Source organism: Aethalodelphis obliquidens, unplaced genomic scaffold (assembly GCF_003676395.1).
Source record: "Aethalodelphis obliquidens isolate GAN/ISIS:26980383/991018 unplaced genomic scaffold, ASM367639v1 scaffold45, whole genome shotgun sequence".
NCBI lineage: Eukaryota > Metazoa > Chordata > Mammalia > Artiodactyla > Delphinidae > Aethalodelphis > Aethalodelphis obliquidens.
The window spans coordinates 15,873,734-15,893,372 of NW_020837989.1; the positions used below are offsets into that span (position 1 = coordinate 15,873,734).

Sequence of the window (19,639 nt, forward strand, 5' to 3'; positions counted from 1 at the left end):
AGAAAAATTCTGTCTTCACATGGGCAGAAAAAGCATTGATAACATACCTATTAATAACAAAAAAACTTAGCAAATTAGGAATACTGTAAAAGAAAACTATGATTCCTTAACCTTCTCACAAATCTCTATGAAAAATCTAGAGTAAATATCATAATTAATGGTAAATTATTAAAAGCTTTCTCCCCTAAGATTAGAGAATCAGACAAAAATGGCCCACCATTACCACTTCTAATCAAACATTATCTTAGAGGTACTACTAGTTGATACAATATGGAAAGAAAAGAAAATATAAGACATAAGGATTGGAAAAGAAGAAATCTATCTTTAATCATGGATGACACAGTTACATATGTAGAAAATCCAAGAGTATCTACAAACTATTAGAATTAATATATGAATTTAGGAAAGTCTCTGAACATATAGTTAATATAAACCATCAACTGTATTTTCATATGCCAGCAACAAAGAGAAAATAAAATTATACATGGACCTTTTATAACAGCACCAAAATACACCAAATACCTAGGAATAAATCTAATTATCTCTATATTGAGACTCACAAAATATTATTGAGAGAAATTAAAGAAGATCTTAATAAATGGGAGGGATTTAACATAGACTGGAAGATGCAACATTATAAAGATGTTAATTGATACACAGATTCAATGCCATCCCAACTAAACTTCCAGCAGAATTTTTGTTTGTTTCATCCGTTTTATGGAAATTGGCAAACTGATTCTAAAATGTAAATAAAAATACAAAAAGCCAAGAAGTATCAAGGAAATCTTGAAGAACACAAAGGCTAAAGGACCTAATTACCAGATATCAAGATTATAAAGTTCTGGAATTAAGAAAGTTAAGCACAGGCACAAAGATGAATAAATAGACCTAAGGACAGAATATTTAGTCCAGAAAACAGGCGCACACGCGCGCGCACACACACACACACACACACACACACACACACACACAGATTCACTTGATTTACGACAAAGGTGACATTACAGCAGTGGAAGAAGAATGAATGGTCTTTTCAATAAATGGTGTGGGACCAAATGGATATCCATATGGAAGAACAACTTTGACCACTACCTCACACTACACAGAAAAAACAATTCCAGATGGAACGCCCATCTATCTAAATGGGAAAAATAAAATATCAAAGGTTTTAGACGAAAATTAGGAAAATGTGTTACTGAAACTAAAGCTGCCACCTAATCCAATTCAAGAAATTTGTTTTTCTCTATGTCAAAATAACTATTTTACTTACATTACACATACACATACATATATACATGCATGTATGTGTATATAAAACACTGTATATATAATTTCCTTAAAAATTTCTTTTTACTTTTAATTTAAAAGTTAATTTACAAATTGAAGGGTACAATCTGAATTCGCCCACAGCCACAGTAATTCTGACTATATGAACAAAACTGATACCTACTACCTCAAGGAAAACTTTTTTTTTGGCTGCGCCACGCAGCTTGCATGATCTTGGGTTCCCCGACCAGGGAAGGAGCCGAGGCCGCAACAGTGAAAGCCCAGAATCCTAACTACTAGGCCACCAGGGAACTGCCCTTACTACCTTAAGTTGAGGGAAATCAAGAACATTTTTATTTCCCTATTTCAACGGAGTTTTAAAAAATGGGATCCATCAATATAGACACCTCACATAATTTTAAGTTTCCATGAAAAGTTGAACGACAATCTTTTCCATTTTATTTAGTACATTCAAAACAAACAAAAATCCAATATTTGTTAGACTGTCCAAATTTATACACCACAAATTAAAACAGGTAAAGTGAGTATACAAAATAGTGACTTGTGCCTTTTTTCCCCCTGCCAACATGTGTGCACCACTCTTATTTCTAACCATCAGCCATGTACTTGCCACTCTGCCACAGTTGTTTCAGAGAATATGGAAGAGGTTCCATCAAAACTGGTCAATTTTCAGTAATTAAAGTAGAACTGGTTATCATAAAGATCTAATTACCAAAAGTCCTGAACTACTGCAATTTTCTTTCGTCTCCCCCACCCCTTCTAAACATGCGTGTGCAAATTATAAAGATAATCTGGTATAAGATGGGAAGACGAAAGGTTAATTAAGGATGGTTTTAAACTATGAGAAACAAAATGAAAGAGTTGGGAGACTTCTAGTTTTTTTTTAAAGAATTTATTAGCATAAAAGAAATCTAACATACTATATTCCAGGTCACAGGTACTAGAATCAAAAAGCAAAACAGGGGGCTTCCCTGGTGGCACAGTGGTTGAGAATCTGCCTGCTAATGCAGGGGACACGGGTTCGAGCCCTGGTCTGGGAGGATCCCACATGCCGCAGAGCAACTAGGCCCGTGAGCCACAACTACTGAGCCTGCACGTCTGGAGCCTGTGCTCCGCAACAAGAGAGGCCGCGATAGTGAGAGGCCCGCGCACCGCGATGAAGAGTGGCCCCCGCTTGCCACAACTAGAGAAAGTCCTCGCACAGAAACGACCCAACACAGCAAAAATAAATAAATAAATTAATAAACTCCTACCCCCAACATCTAAAAAAAAAATGATTAAAAGAACAGGATTTGGTTTAAAAAAAAAAAAAGGCAAAACAACTAATGAGCAAACTACAAAAAGAACAGCAACAGAAAAAACAGGTGATCACCTGGTTCCTGAATTCCACCTCCTTTATATTAAGAGTCTGTTGGGATGAAACTGAGTTCCGTAAGAAAGCCACACTGGAATGGGGTTTTATCTGTTTTTCAGAACAGTGACTTTTTTTCACCTCAGACTACAAACTAAAACTAATGTCAAAGATTTCTTAAGGAAAGCTGAAGCAAACACAAACACCAACAAATACATAGCAGACAAAAGCCTCTGGCTGATGCATTTCAAGAGCTCAGCAGCCACCTCACCCTGTTACCTACCTGCACTCTCTGCAGAGATGCTGCTATAAGGTGGAGGAGCGTCCCCTGCAGCTTGTTCCGGCTCTCCAGGCTCTTCTTCATTCTGCAACTAAATAAAAATTTCACATTTTAATGCAATCATAAAGCCAATTAGACAGAGGAAAACCTGAAAACTGGAATAGCCTTTCTGGAAAGCTATTTTGCAATGTGTTTCAAAAGCCTTAAAATGAGCAAATCCTTTGCGAATTATTCTACTCCCAGGAGTTTATCCTAAGGAAGTAATCAGACAGCGGCAAAAAAGGTAGCCATAAATGCTATTGCAGCAAAAATTAGGAACAACCTAAATACCAATCATTGGGGACTTATTAAATAAACTACAGTTCATCTCACAAAGGATTACTAAGTAACCACAAAAATGAAAATTCGATGACTTGAACAGATATTCGTGCTGTACTGTTACATGAAAAAAGCTAAGTTTACCAAACCGTATGAATCATATAACTTGGTTTTGAAAGACAGATATGTGATGGAAAGCAGGTCTATAAAGATAAACATCTACAGTTTACACTGGTTATCTCAGGAGATGCAATTAGAGGGGATTTTTTCCTTGTGTATATGTATGTTCTAATTTCTTGTAATGAACATTTATCACTTAATTTTTTCCATTAGAAAAATAATCTAATAATAACAATCTGTTAAGGCAAAGACAAATCACAGTAAAACCAAAGTTTACCATTATATCCAGTTTGTGCATAGAAATTATATCTTAAATAATTGAGATATTTACAAAAACATAAAATTCCACCTAATTCTACATATAACCTCTGTCAATACATCTTCCTCTTCCATATCTCAGTAACTTTCTCACTAGTCAAATCTACAGCTCCAGTTACTTTAGATAACTGACACTGAAAGTGTCTTCCTACCACTGCCAGTCTATATAGTCTATGCAACTCATCTTCATAAACAAAGACATGTGATTTAATTTTTCCACTGTCATGACTACAGCTCATTTAAAAGATGAACTGGCTAAGAGTCAGTCTATTGGTAGGCAGATGGGAATTATGCTTCAGAGGTGATGGAAGTATTATTACCTGATCTGGGTGTTGGTTTTGTGAATGTCAACTCCATTAATGTTTAGTAAATGTTATATAAATATATATGATTTACGTAGCTTTCTGTGTCTATATTTTACAAAGGAATTTTAAAGAAAAAATTAAAAACATTAAAAAAAAAGATGAAGTGGCTGAGAATGGGAGTCAATCTGTAAAGTACTAACAGAGTATTTATCGGTGTAACTGACTTGGGGGTCTGCTTCCCAGCTGTGTAACATCAAGATATATAGAGCCAATTGAGCCAGTTGTAAAATACAAACCCCTCTAAACCAACTGCTGCAAAGAACTCTATCCTGAACTGAAACAGAAAAAGAGAAAAGCCTGACCTGTCCTAACATGAAGTAGATATTAAAGTAATATCTCAGCCTCCAATCTCTATGCTATTCAAAATCGGAAGCCAACAAAACCTTTCTGATTAATACTGCCAAGCATTCAACTTCAAATGAATTCTTCTCCCAAATTTTCATCAACATCTACCATCTGGGCACATTTTTTTGAACCCTAGTTATCTAATGTCAAACCTAAGGCATTCCCAAAATAAGTGCATTGTAACATAAGATGAATTTTCCTTTCAAAAGAAAGGAAAGGACAAAATAGCTACAGTAAATCCAAATGTTCCTGGGAGACCAAATCAGTAAATTATTTAAATAGAGTTCCTGGGGCCACGTTCACTTGGAATACTTTTAACATCATCTGTAGCTCTCTAAACAGGGTATTCTCAGCCTACTCCTACCTAACCACTCTTGTGTGCTGCAAAAAGTACAAAAAAGCAGCAAAAAAAAAAGTTGCAAAAAGCAGCAAAAAGAGTCAGCAGCAAAAGCAGAGGCAAATACAGACTCACTTTCAAGAATGTTGCCTTAACTTACTGTAGCCAGTCATGTTCTTTATTTAAACCCAGCTTGATATTGTTTTTTTCCAGCTTGATATTTTTGATTTGATAATTCTTTCATCTCCTGAGCTTGGTCAAATAATCATGTTACCTCTGCATAATTTAGGTTTTAGAAAGAAAGCATGAGAATTCTAAGAAATACAGAATTCTAAGAAATAAAGCATAATGGAGTTTTAATGCCTGTATCTACAAGATAGGTTGCCTGTCTCCTAGCAACCTGGAAATGTGAAATTTGATCATTCCACACCAGGGTAACAGATAACAAAGCAAAGAAATTCCAATTGGCTCAGAAACCCCCATTTTCTCTTTGATGAGGAAAAAAGAAACATTTCCAGATGAAAATTTTTACTCCATTAAAATTCACCACTTCAGAATCATATTATTATTAATTAATAATTAGTAATTAATCATACTAATATTATTTCTAACTGAAAAAACATAACCAACAAAAAACACCCACTATGATTATGGAGGCTCCACATACTGGGATGATCCCAGGACCTCACTCTACAGGGTTCCCAACTCTGGTGTTTTCTATAATGCTGGTGATAAATTTAGGTTCCACCAAGAAAGGTGTTTAAAATGAAACACTACGATGTGGGAGGGAAAGAGGCAATCACCTTCAAGAAGTATTTAGTGACCACCATCTGTGTGAATAATAACTTGTTATATAACAGAAGCCCTAACTATACATCTTTTTACACTTTGGGGGCATCTATTGCCATTAATTTGGCTCTGCCAGCCAAACAAGCCAGGCACTCACTAACAGGGGCGGGGGGGAGGGGAAAGGTGGGGAGGACTAGAACTAGAGTGGGCCTTACCTATAAGGCTATGAAATTGGTTACCTGGTTCCAAAATGTATTTTTTAAAATATTACTTTATTTTTTAAATTTACTTAGGCTGCACCAGGTCTCAGTTGTGGCATGCAGTATCTTTTAGTTGCAGCATGCGGGCTTCTTTAGTTGCAGCATGCGAACTCTTAGTTGTGGCACGCGTGCGGGATCTAGTTCCCTGACCAGGGATTAAACCCGGGCCCCCTGCACTGGGACCGTGGAGTCCTACCCAATGGACCACCAGGGAAGTCTCCCAAAATGTATTTTTAAGGTTCTCCTTTTCTGTCCTTGGGAACCTTTCCTGTGCAGCCCTCCCTGCCATATCCCTGGGGTTCAGGGATCCTCAGGCTCTCCCAAGGCTAAGACAATAAGTGTCACTGTCAATTTGGGGCTGGCATTGGAAAGATGCCCAGTCTCTTCTAGCAACTGGGTCAGTGTGAAGCCTGAGTGCAACCTACCTGTTACAGATCCCTGGTTGTAGGGGATACTGAGAGGCAAATCTGAGAAGTGGTGGGACTTTCTGCTCTCTCCCTACTGCGGGGGGTGGGGGGGTGGTCCTTTGATTGTGTAATTGTGACAGATAATAAATACCTTCGCGGCTCTGGATTCTTCTCAGTCACATAATTTTTTTTAACAATTCTCATCAATTTTACTTATCTCCAAATAAGATTTAAACTGTGGCTTTCCCAAACAGAATTATACAATTACCTATACATGCCATATAAACTACTGAGTTTAATACAAAAGTATGTCTCCACTGCTGACAAAGGAATAATTCAATCATGTGAAAATTCAGATGGTCTTTCTCTTTGCCACTCCCCGGACAGTGCCCTTACTCCCACTTTCCTGATTACCTGCGTTCCTCCTTATACTCTGAGCAGAGTCTGTTATGGCTCCCCAGAAGAACCCTAAAACTCTTCCACATTCCCATTTTATAAATATGTCACAATCTCCTATGGTACTTCTTAGCCTTGATCGCCCTCAGGTTGAAAAAAAAAAATTACCTACAAATAAGTGCTAAAATGCTTTGTCCTCTAGATTTAGCCTGTGAAACACAGCACATCTAAAATAAAGGATGTTTTTCCTTCCTCTGTATCCTATCCATATTGTTGCTATTAGAAATAAGTATATGGTGTTTTAGTTGGACAACAGAATCTCCCATGTAGAAATCATACATAGCTCCAGTTCTAGTAGAAGAAAACTTGAATTAACAAGTTTAAAGACACGTAAACCCTACAGGTTTAAATTCTTATTTGAGCTCCCACCCCAGTAAGAAGGCTTCCTCATTGCCCTCCCATAAGTAGTTCTAAAGATGTTCTCCAATTTAGAAATAAGCTGTTTTTAAGCAACAGAAGAGCAAGGGCTAGGATTAAGCCTAAGTAAGGGTCAACATTTACAACTGTACAGGACGGCAGTACCTAAAGGCACTTACGTAAAAGTCATTCTTGGATTCTATTTACTAAGAATGGGAGAACAACAAGAAAACCTACTAAACAACAAAGAGAAAAACCAAAAACTCATAAATCCATGAGAAGAGGTATCAAAATATGCCTCATAATTCACACAAACAAATATGTGGAAAATAATGCTGAACTTATCCGATAAGTCCATAAAGTTACAAGTATTTTCACCACTCATTTTTTTCTTGGGTGAGTCCTATTTAAACGGCAAGAAAATTCTGGTAAGTTTTAAATCCCTTCTTCAAGTTAGTAACAGTCTCAGAAAAGCCTAAACTTTAGCTTTAAGTGCTATTTACTTAAAGTTAATTTTAGAGTTAATTAAATTTAAAGTTAATTTTAGAGTTAATTTCTAAAACTTTTACTTAAAATGCAATTTTTTAAACCTCTCATTACCAACCCACTATTTCTGTGTACTCTTTAAATCCCACCAAATGAGACAGTATCATTACCAGAAAGTAAACAAGCACATTTCTTTAGGTAAACAACTGAGTATGCTATTTTACTGTGTTGTTCAGAAACAGCTGAAGTTTGTGAGGACTATAAATTTTCTATTGTATATAGACTATAGTTTTTTTTTGTAATTGAAGTATAACTGACATTCAATATCATATGATATTACTTTCAGGTATACATTATAGTAATTCAATATTCATATACATTTCAAAATGATCATCACCGTATCTAGTTACCATCCATCACCATACAAAGTTGTTACAGCACTACTTACTGTTTTCCCTATGCTATACATTACAACCCCGTGACTTACTTATTATATTTTAAAACTGGAACTCTGTACCCCTTAATCCCCTTCACCTATTTCACCTGCCCCCCAACCCACCTTCCCTCTGGCAACCACCTGTTTGTAGATTTTTAATTGTATATAGTATACTGACTATAAAATATTCTACCACCACCGAATTCTTTACATTCAAGAATAGTTCTCCTGGGACTTCCCTGGTGGCGCAGTGGTTAAGAATCCACCTCCCAATGCAGGGGGCCTGGGTTCGATCCCTGGTCAGGGAACTAGATCCCACATGCATGCCACAACTAAGAGTTCGCATGTCACAACTAAGGAGCATGTGTGCCGCAACTAAAGGAGTTGGTGAGCTGCAACTAAGGAGCCCACCTACCTCAACTAAGACCCGGCACAACCAGAAATAAATTTTTAAAAAAAAAGAAAAAAAAAAGAATAGTTCTCTGCTAAAGGTAATTTTGACAAAGAGAAATTCAACAATAAAAAGACAATCTAATTTTTTTTTTTTTTTTTGACAATCTAATTTTAATAGATATTTCTCCAAAGAAGATATACAAATGGCCAGTATACATGAGACGCTCAACATCATTAGTCATCAAGAAATGCAAATCAGGGGCTTCCCTGGTGGTGTAGTGGTTAAGAATCCGCCTGCCAATGCAGGGGACACGGGTTCAAGCCCTGGTCCGGGAAGATCCCACGTGCCACGGAGCAGCTAAGCCCGTGCACCACAACTACTGAGCCCATGCGCCACAACTACTGAAGCCTGCGTGCCTAGAGCCCATGCTCTTCAACAAGAGAAACCACCAGAGTGAGAAGCGCGTGCACCGCAGCGAAGAGTAGCCCCCGCTCACCGCAACTAGAGAAAGCCTATGCACAGCAAGGAAGATCCAATGCAGCCAAAAATAAATAAATTAAAAAAAAAAAGAAATGCAAATCAAAACCACAAGCTACCTCGTCACACGAATGAATATGGCCATAAAAAAAAAAAGGAAAAAAGGGGGGCTTTCCTGGTGGCGCAGTGGTTGAGAGTCCGCCTGTCGATGCAGGGGACACGGGTTCGTGCCCTGGTCTGGGAAGATCCCACATGCCGCGGAGCGGCTGGGCCCGTGAGCCATGGCCGCTGAGCCTGCGCGTCTGGAGCCTGTGCTCCGCAACGGGAGAGACCACAACAGTGAGAGGCTCGCGTAAAAAAAAAAAAAAGGAAAAAAATCAAATGTTGAATATGTGGAGCAATTAGAACCCTCATACACTGCTGGTAGGAATGTCAAGTAGTACAGCCACTGTGGAAAAGTTTGGCTCTTTCTCAAAAAAAAGTTAAACACAGAGTTATAAAAGGATCCAGCAATTCCACTCCTAGACATATACTCAAGAGAAATGAAAACAAATTTTCACAGAAAAACTTATATATGAATGTTCATAGCAGCATTATTTATAATAGTCAAATGGTTCATCAAATGATGAATGGATAAACAAAATATGATATATCCATACAAAAGGATGGATAGGAATAAATCAACCTAACAACAACAACAAAATGGCGGTAAAGTACTGATACGTGCTAAAACCTGGGTCAACCTTGAAAACGTTATTATGCTAAGCAAAGGAGCCAGTCACAAAACGCCACATACTGTATGATTCCACTTATATAATGTCTCCAGAAACGGCAAATCCAAGACAGACAGAAAGTAGACTGGTGGTTGCCAGGTGCTGGGGAAGGGAAGAAAGGGGAGTGACGGACTGCTAACAGTGTCATGTTTCTTTTGGGAGTGATTCAAATGTTCTGGAATTAGACAGTGGCAATGGTTGCAAAACCGTGTGAACACAGTAAAAATCACTGAATTGTACACTTTAAAAAGATGAATTTTATGGTATGTGGATTACATCTCAAAAAAAGAGTATTTTCTAAAACTGCAAATTTGTATAATGCACATTTCATTTAAAATGACACTGAAAACTGACTATTCCAAATCAGTATTTCCTTGCTAAATCAATGTCTATGTCCTTTAATGGGAGGGGATAGGTCCTGATCCCATACATATCTCCAGAGCTTAACACGGAACACATATATATGAATGGATAAAAAGAAAAAAGAAAAATAACACAATGAATTATAACCTCATCATGGTTTTTAAAAAATTCCTTAATATTCTCCTTTCCTGAAAAGAAAAATATTAGGATCAAGAAATTAAAAGGTAGTTTGACTAACAATCTGTTTTAAGAGCTGAGAATAAACATCATGATTTTTTTCTACTTTGTTTACCTAAAGATAACTTTAAAAACAAACAACCACCAGATTTAGACTATCCCCAACAGCAGCTCTCATGGCAGAGGGAAAAGATAAATGCAAATCCTCTTAATAGCAAAATGAAAACACAATTAAAAATCAAAATTCACCAAAGCAAAGTAATTAGAATAATGCTTTAAAAAGACAATGGCAATAAGAGGTGAAAAGTATACTACAGTAAATCTCCTCGGAAAGGCCAGCAGTTTGTAAAGCTTTCTATTTAAAGATGTTTGTGGTTATCACCGTTAACATACATAAGTACAACTGATGAATATAATCTAGTTTTGAAGGAGAGAAAATATTCTAACGCAGTATTTATGTTAGTCCTTAGAAATGAGAGCAAATGCTACAAACTATGATCACCAATTTGATGGCTTTTCTTCTTTTTTTCACCTGAGGTCCAAATAACAAGTGAAGGCATACCATCCAGAGAGAAAAGAGGAAGGCAAGATAGTAGCCACTCATCACCAACTCCAACTTTATTAAGAAGCCAAGGCACTAGGAGAAATAACTCCTCATCCATGAAGGCACTAAACTAGCCAACTATGGCTATGATAGTGGCATTGTGAGATTTTTGGGTGGCACCAGAAAGCTGCCATCAACCTGCCAACCCCTGGGATCCACATCTTACATCCAAGTATTTTCACTACTGATGGCTTCACCAAGGCACTGTCAAGTAAATGGTGCCCAGTGTTTTCTGTCACCTAGCTTCAGCAAAATCTACAGCCAAGAACCTTCCAGGTTAATGATAAGTGCCCCCCCACCCCTTGCCATGCTTCATGATTTTATAAAGATTGGGGAAATAAGGAACAATCACATGGTTTTCAAATAGGTAAGTCTCTCTGCCCCTGAACATAATATGTTTTAAGAAGTAGCATCCAACTATGTACTAACCAATCCATGACTTGATTCTTACCTCTTCTCCACTTTTTGGTTCCATAAAAAAACTCAGTTCTTAGTTCAGCGCTCCAGAACCCACTTGGAGAAGGAATTAAACGTCCTAGCAAAGACAAGCTGAACTGGAGACTAAACACCTGGCTTGTTCCCCTTGCCTCTGACAGGACAGTTCATCTTTTGTTTACAGAATAAACAATATGAAAATAGGAGCTAGATCAGATTCATTTTAAAATAGTTTACATAAAATCTAGTCCATGAGTGGTAAATACTGTTTGTGTTTTTAAAACCCTACATGTTGTCCTCTTCTAAGATACGTTAAAGCTCTAAAATATCATCATGAAAGCAAAACTGAACTCCTAATTATTCACCACTTAAAAGGATATATTAAGCAACACTTTATGAAAAAAGAATTGTCCCAACAGAACGTGGACTACAACTGGCATCTATTCAATGGTTCTTTTAAATTTCAAGAACAATTTTTTACAATTATCTGTTCCTATTTATAAACTCACAACAGAACTGAAAGGATTTTGGACTTGGCATGCAGAACATTTCTAGTCTCCATTAAGATTTTATACACACATATACACACTAATACACACATATACATGTATGTGTAAATGTACACATATAAAGACATATATATAAAGATACATATATTTAAGATACATATATACCATACATACATATATATGTCTCTCCTAAAATCCTGACTGGTAAAACAATTATATAATGCAATATTAAAATTACAAAAGAAGTCAACCCTTTTAAATCAGTACAATGCAAGGCTATCATCAAACTACATGCCTATCTAGCAATATATTTAAATTAGTTTGATTTGTACAACTTTTCTGAAAAACAGCTGTACTGCAGAAAGAGTACTTAGAATGTAAATGTGGCGACTTCCCTGGTAGTCCAGTGGTTAAGACTCTCCATGCTCCCAGTGCAGGGGGCCCGGGTTCGATCCCTGGTCAGGGAACTAGATCCCGCAGGCCACAACTAAGACCCGGTGCAGCCAAAAATAAAAGTAAATGCTATTAATGTAGATACATAACCTACAGGAATAGAATTAGATGTAAATATGTTGTGATTCATGCTTTCCATTCTCTCCATTGCCTTTTCTTCTGCAATAGCCCACAACAGCCTTCCTCATGGATAGTCAGAAATTTGAATGATTTCATTCAATGAAATTTTACCAGGCACTATTACATGCCACAATCACACCAATTTGACTATTACCCCTTAATATTCCTGAAAGAACACTTCCATTTTTTCATTAATTTACTAGAAAGACTGGTTGCTATTTTTTTTTTTTTTTTTTTTACTGGTTGCTATTTTAAGCCATAATAGTATTATTTAGGCTGATAATTTGGGATATTAAAAAGTTAACTTGATGAAATTTGTTAAATGATGCTTTATGTACAATTTTTAAGATCAACATTTGTCAACATGGACAAAATAACTTTTCCATTAAATCTACTGACAGAAGCACTATTCCTATATACCATTATAATAAAATGCCAAAGGAAATTCTTTCTTAGGTACAGTTACTGGTTTCTTCTGGGCTCTACTTGTTTTTCATATGTCAGTATTTTCTACTCTGTGGTCAGCTTAGTGTTTGGGTCATCACAAGGGATGGCATATTTTTATCAGCAAGTTCCTGCAGAAGTAGTACATATCCATCTTACAGATCTTCAAAAGTGAACTATCAATTTCTTCATTTATCGTTAGCTTTTTTGTGCACAAGGACATGAAGATGTTCACCCACATGTGCTTCTCAAATTAAGAACTTTTATTCATTCAAAAGACCCTACTGAGAGAATGAAAAGACAACCCAGAAAAGAAGACATGTTTTCTGGACAAAGGACTCATATCCAGAATACATTAAAAAAAAAAAAACTTCTAAAAAGCCGTAACAAAAAGGAAAACACCAAACTGAAAAATGGGCAAAAGTCTTGAATAGACACTTCACAAAAGAAGAGAGCCAAATGGCTGATAAACATATTTAAAAAGTGCTGCATTTCAATAGTCATCACAGAAATGCCAATTAAAACCACAGATAATAGTTAAAATAAAAAAGCAGAAAATATCCAAATGTTGTTGAGGGTACATAACAACCAGAACTCTCATACTGGGAATGTAAATTTGCAGATCCACTTCAGAAAACTGTTTAGCAATATCTACTCAAGATGAATTCATACATACTGTATGACCCAGCAATTATACTCTAGTTATACATCCTGACAGAAACACACATGTTCACCAAAAGACATACCAGGATGTTCAAAGCAACAGTATTCATAAAATTGGAAACTACCCAAATGCCCATCAACAGCAGAATGGGTAACTAAATTATAACTTCACACAATGGAATATTATACAACCATGTGAATGAATAAACTGTAACAACACACAACAGCAAGGGTGAATCTCATAAACATAATGCTGAGCAACAGAAACCAGACACAAGAGCATTTACTGTACGATTACACTTATGTAAAGAGCAAAACCAGGCAAACCTAGTCTGCCAGCTGAGTGGTCACCCAGGGCAGGGGCACAATTGGAAGGGCACATGAAGGGAGCTTTTGGAGTGCTGGTAATGCTGTTGCTTGATCTGGGTACTAGTTAACGTGCATGTTCAGCTTGTGAAAATTCACTGAACTACAATACACATTTATGATTTGTGCATGTTTCTGTATGTAAATCATACTCACTAACAGTTCCAGAAGGGGAGAAAAGGAGACTGGCAGAGGATTCATGAAACTGCATCCCCCTAAAACTGAGTTCCCCTGCTCAGTTTATGATTAATCTCTCTCCAAAACTTTATTTCATTTCTGGTTCTGCCCCTGTTCCTCTCAGGATTGAGGGCTATCAAAGAAAAGGGGGAAATGAAACCAAACAGGACCCTGTGGGGCCTTCCCAGGTACAAAAGGCTCTTCTTGTCCTTTGTTTCATTTTTTAAAAAAATTTTATTTATTTATTTATTTATTTTTGGCTATGTTGGGTCTTCTTCGTTGTGCGCGGGCTTTCTCTAGTTGCGGTGAGAGGGGGCTATGGGCGGGGGCTACTCTTCGTTGCGGTGTGCGGGCTTCTCATTGCGGTGGCTTCTCTTGTTGCAGAGCACAGGCCCTAGGCGCACAGGCTTCAGTAGTTGTGGCTCGCGGGCCCTTGAGCACAGGCTCAGTAGCTGTGGCACACGGGATTAGCTGCTCTGCAGCATGTGGGATCTTCCCGGACCAGGGCTCAAACCCGTGTCCCCTGCATTGGCAGGCGGATTCCTAACCACTGCGCAACCAGGGAAGCCTGTCCTTTGTTTCTTGTTTGCAGAAAGAAAGGCTTTAGTCTCCTAGGCCGCAACTACTGAAGCCTGCATGCTCTAGCACCCGCGTGCCGCAACTACTGAGCCCACGTGCTGCAACTACCGAAGCCTGTGCACGTAGAGCCTGTGCTCTGCAACAAGAGAAGCCTTCGCAATGAGAAGAGTAACCCCTGTTCTCCGCAACTAGAGAAAGCCCGCGTGCAGCAACAAAGACCCAACGCAGCCAAAAAAAAAAAAACCTTGCCTGAAAGCCATTAGAGAGTTTGGGTCTTTTGAGCATAAGCTGCCCGGCTCTCCTTGCTTGGCACCTTCAAATAAACCCTTATTTTGCTGCAAATACCCACTGCCAGAGTCTGGCTTTCTGTGCCACAGGCACACGAGCCCTTGCTGCGTTAACAGTGTAGACTGTGAGCCCTCTGCAGACTGGGACCTTCATATGGTTCACTGCTGTATTCACCCCAGCACTTAACAGTGAGTGGCATATCATGGATACCTTATTAGCACATGTTGACTCAAGCAAGCATGGAGGTGTAGCTTTAACAGAAACCTACCTGAAGAAATGGCAGCTAATCTTAATGCCATCTTGACTTACTAGTTCACATTTATCTTATTCATATTACTTTACAAATCACCAAATAATATAAGGCTAGGTATGGAGCCACATGCAGATGACTGCTGTATCTGTGGAAGGGCCAGTGATGATGATTCCATGAGTGATCAACAGCAGGTGGCATCCCCATCACTACTTCATGCTTCATAAAGTACTATGCATTACATACATCAACACTATGGTTCCAGAGTTACCTATTTTAAAAAGAAATGGTAACAAGAGTATAAGAAACAAAAAAGAGAAACAGACCTCTCCGACCTTCAGCTCTTAGGAAATAAAACATTTAACATAGTGTATTGGGTACAAATAGGTATTCAGTAAATGTCTGTGGTACATACGAAGGAAAACTGGTATTTTGATTGATCACACTAATTCCTAGAAAGTTTTCCCTTCTAAAAACTACCAATTGGCATATCCAAAAAATGGAATATTCTACATTAAAATGATAGTAAAGGGACTTCCCGGTGGTCCAGTGGTTAAGAATCTGCCTTCCAATGCAGGGGACATGGGTTCGATCCCTGGTCAGGGAACTAAGATCTCACGTGCCACAGGGCAACTAAGGCCACACGCCACAACTACTGAGCTCACATGCCACAACCAGACAGAAGCCCGCGCACCGCAACTAAGACCCGACGCGGACAAAAATAAAGAAATATTTCTGAAAAATAAGCATGATTATAATTTCGAAAATAATAATAATAATAAGATAGTAAAGTCAAATGTACAGCCCCAGGAAGTGACAGACATGCCTAGAATCCAGAGACTCACGCTGACTGCAGCCTGCTTGGCTCTGCTAGCCCCATGAGCTACCAGAGCTCTCTCAGCTATGCTTGCTCATTATTATCATTATTATATGATGATGATGATGATGATGCCTGGAATACAGCATACTGAGACAGAGATTACGGATGGGGAAAGGTATTCTATTCAAGAGGCTGCCTTAACTTAGGCCTGGTCATGAGGTCCCCTTCTCCTGCAAGAACGAGAACCAAGAGGGAGATTCATTAAGCATTTCATATCTGTCCCTTCACCCTATCAGAGAATGTTCCAATATGCAAGTGTATAATTGCTTGCATTTTATAATTAACACCACTCAAAGAACATGTCAGGCCATGACTGATGTTTTTTACCTCACTAAGTCTAAAGCTTACCAAAGAAAAGACCATCAAAAGAAGTAATGACAATCGTAATTTTCCAGCTGAAGATTAAACACACACATTTGCCTCTTATACCTTCCAAAATCCTCTCAAATGTAAATGTTATTAAAGTTTTATTAAATTCGAGGCAAAAAAAAATTCAAAATCGATTAACAGGAGACGAAGCAGCAATAAAATCCCGCAAGTTAGAAGCAGGAAGACAGGAAACAATGTACACAGCAGACCCAAGAAACCTGAATCCTAACCCAGAAAGCAGAAAATCAACCTGTCTTGCAGTATACCCTCTAAAGGCTCAAGAATCAGTGGTAGCAGGTACCAGCGGAAATAACAGTGAAAATGAGATTTAAAAGCAGAAAGGGAAGTTGGAGATCCAGTTATTCATTCATTCATTCATTTATGGCTGAGTTGGGTCTCTGTTGCTGCGCGCGAGCTCTCTCTAGTTGCAGCGAGCGGGGCCTACTCTTGGTTGCAGGGTGTGGGCTTCTCATTGAGGTGGCTTCTCTTGTTGCGGAGTACAGGCTCTAGGTGCATAGGCTTCAGTAGCTGTGGCATGTGGGCTCAGTAGTTGTGGCTCACGGGCTCTAGAGCACAGGCTCAGTAGTTGTGGCGCACGGGCTTAGTTGCCCCGCGGCATGTGGGATCTTCCCGGACCAGGGCTCGAACCAGTGTCCCCTGCATTGGCAGGCAGATTCTTAACTACTGCGCCACCAGGGAAGCCCGGAGACCCAGTTAAACAAACACAGCTCCGGGAATCCCCATTAGAAGACTCTCTCTGGAGAGACTGAGGTGGAGAGGTCTGGACTGGAAACACCAGAGCTTAGGAGAAAGAACAACATATCAGAAAAGAGTGATTAAGTGAGAGGTTTATGTACTAAACCTTGAGATATCCCAGTCTTCCTCCGCCAATCAGCTCCCAGAACAGTAACAGTCAGGCCTGTTCTCTGGGGAAACTGACCAGCCCAAGAAGAAAGATTTAAAAACACTGTCACACAAAGAAACAGCCTAGTTAGATTAGAAGGCAAGAAGCCCCCGCAAGAAGTTCCATCAAGCGTACTGAGCTTCCAAACTGCTTTACTGATTGTGCACTCTTAACCAAGCAGACAAAGACCACCACATACTTCTAAGTAAAAGGCCATAAAAGACCAAAGCAAAGAGAATAAATGCAACACGGAGGAAAGAACTACGCAGGAAGGTGTGAACTTTAAAAAGAAAGAAAAAAACTTTCTGTAATCTCAGAGAAATAAGAGAAAAAAAATTAAAACCATAACACAAGGACAGTGTGCTACTAAAATAGGGGATAGGGCCAATTAAAGAGTTTTTGAAAATTAAAAATAACAGATTATTAAAATTTTATCGAAGAGTTAGAATATAAAATTGAGAATCTCTCATAGAAAGTAGAGAAAAACAGGTGAAAATATGAGAAGAGGTTAAAAAAAATTTTAAGGGACTTCCCTGGTGGTCCAATGGTTAAGACTCCGTACTCCCAATGTATGAAGCCTGGGTTCGATCCCTGGTGGGGGAACTAGATCCCACGTGCTACAATTCAGACACAGCGCAGCCAAATAAATAAAATTTTAAAAATTAAATAAATAAACAATTTTAAAGAATCAGTACAAAAGATCCAAGATCCAAGGAGAGAAGGAAAAAAAAATTAAAGCAGAGAAAAAAAAAATCAAACACTTTTTAAAATTTCCCAGAACTAACGGACATGAGCTTCTAGACCAAAAGGACCCACTGAGTGCCTAGCACAACAGATGTAAACAGATCTACACCAAGGTACAACATAGTGAAATTTAACAACACTGGTGACATAAAGAAGCTCCTAAAGGCTTCCAGAGAAACAGAGAAAGTAGGCCACATTTAAAGAATCAGACATCACAATTGGCTTCGGTCTTCCTAATAGTGGAACCTAGAAGGCAATGCAACAAATGGCTTTCAAAATTCTAAAGGAAAATGTTTCCAACCCAGAAGTCGAAGTAAGGGTGAAGATTAAAAAAAAACAAAACTTTAACCCCCATGCATTCTTCCTCAGAAAGATACTGGAGTGTATGTTCCATGGATATGAGACAATAAACCAAGGGAAAAAAAAAAGATGTGAATCAAGGGAAAGGGCTTCAATTTAAAAAGTTGGAAAAGGAAATCCCTAGGATAACAACTAAACAGCAGACCTTGAGAACAGCCTTCTAGAACAAGTCAAAAAAACAGGAAAGAGCCACACACACCACCCCAACAATGAAATCAATAAAGTAACTGATGTGTTTGAAAATATCAAAAAACTATTAAGAGGGGCTTCCCTGGTGGTACAGTGGTTAAGAATCCACCTGCCAATGCAGGCGACACAGGTTCGAGCCCTGGTCCGGGAAGATCCCACATGCCACGGAGCAACTAAGCCCGTGCACCACAACTACTGAGCCTGAGCTCTAGAGCCTGCGAGCCACAGCTACTGAGCCCACGAGCCACAACTACTGAGCCCGCGCCCCTAGAGCCCGTGCTCCGCAACGAGAAGCCACCGCAATGAGAAGCCCACGCACCACAACAAAGAGTAGACCCCGCTCACTGCAACTAGAGAAAGCCCGCGCACAGCAACGAAGACCCAGCACATCCAATAAATAAATAAATAAATAAATAAATCTAAAAAAAAAAAACAAACCCAAAAACCATTAAGATTATTAAGTGAGAGTCTGAGGGTGAATTCATGTTATAAGCAATTTATGATATACACATAGAAAATTAGACAAACAAAAAAAATTGTTGTTAACTGGGGAAAATAAGGTACTGTCAGGCAAGGAAAAGTAACCACAGCATACAACATATTACTGTAAATACTGAATACTGATCTAACTACACTGTGGATATAACTATACTAGAAAAATGGAGAGACAGGAACTGGGAGTACATGCAGTTGTGGGAGGGTGGTAAAAGAGAGCTAAATCCTTAAATCTCCTAGTGGTAAGTCAATTAAAAAATTTTTTTAAACCCTGAAAACTGAAAAATCAAGAAGTAACACCCTATAAATGTTTTTTACCTTCACAGATAACAGCGAAACAGCAAAAGAAAGAGCTAAGAAGCAGGTAAGTAAGCAGGAGACTGCTGTTTTGGGTAATAAGCCTGTAAGATCGATCTGACTCTAACCTATATGTAAGTATAACTATCTGTAAGATATGAAAAATAAATTTAAAAAGATTAAAATGTGATTACAAAATGTGTCATGAAAGAGTAATCTCGTATTCATGGGAAACTAACCTAACTGGGGGAGAGGGGAGGTACTCAAACTCCCCTTAGGACAGACTACCTAAACTGAGAGGGGAGCTGGGAAGAAGGGAGCATTCCAGGTAGAGGAAGTAGAGCAACAGGAGAGCTCCTGGCCAGAGAAGGTGATGTATTCCACGAAGTGAAACAAGTTCCCCAGGGAAACAACAAA

The 19,639-nt window shown here is 38.5% G+C and overlaps 1 protein-coding gene across 2 annotated transcripts in view; it reads right to left on the reverse strand.

Moving 5' to 3' along the window:
• Positions 1-19,639, reverse strand: part of NDFIP1 (Nedd4 family interacting protein 1) — a 50,774-nt gene that overhangs the window by 17,790 nt on the left and 13,345 nt on the right. For both annotated transcript variants that reach the window (XM_027081755.1, XM_027081754.1), the window contains exon 2: positions 2,922-3,009. In XM_027081755.1, coding sequence (XP_026937556.1) covers positions 2,922-3,009 — 88 coding nt within the window. The remainder of the gene's footprint in view (positions 1-2,921; positions 3,010-19,639) is intronic.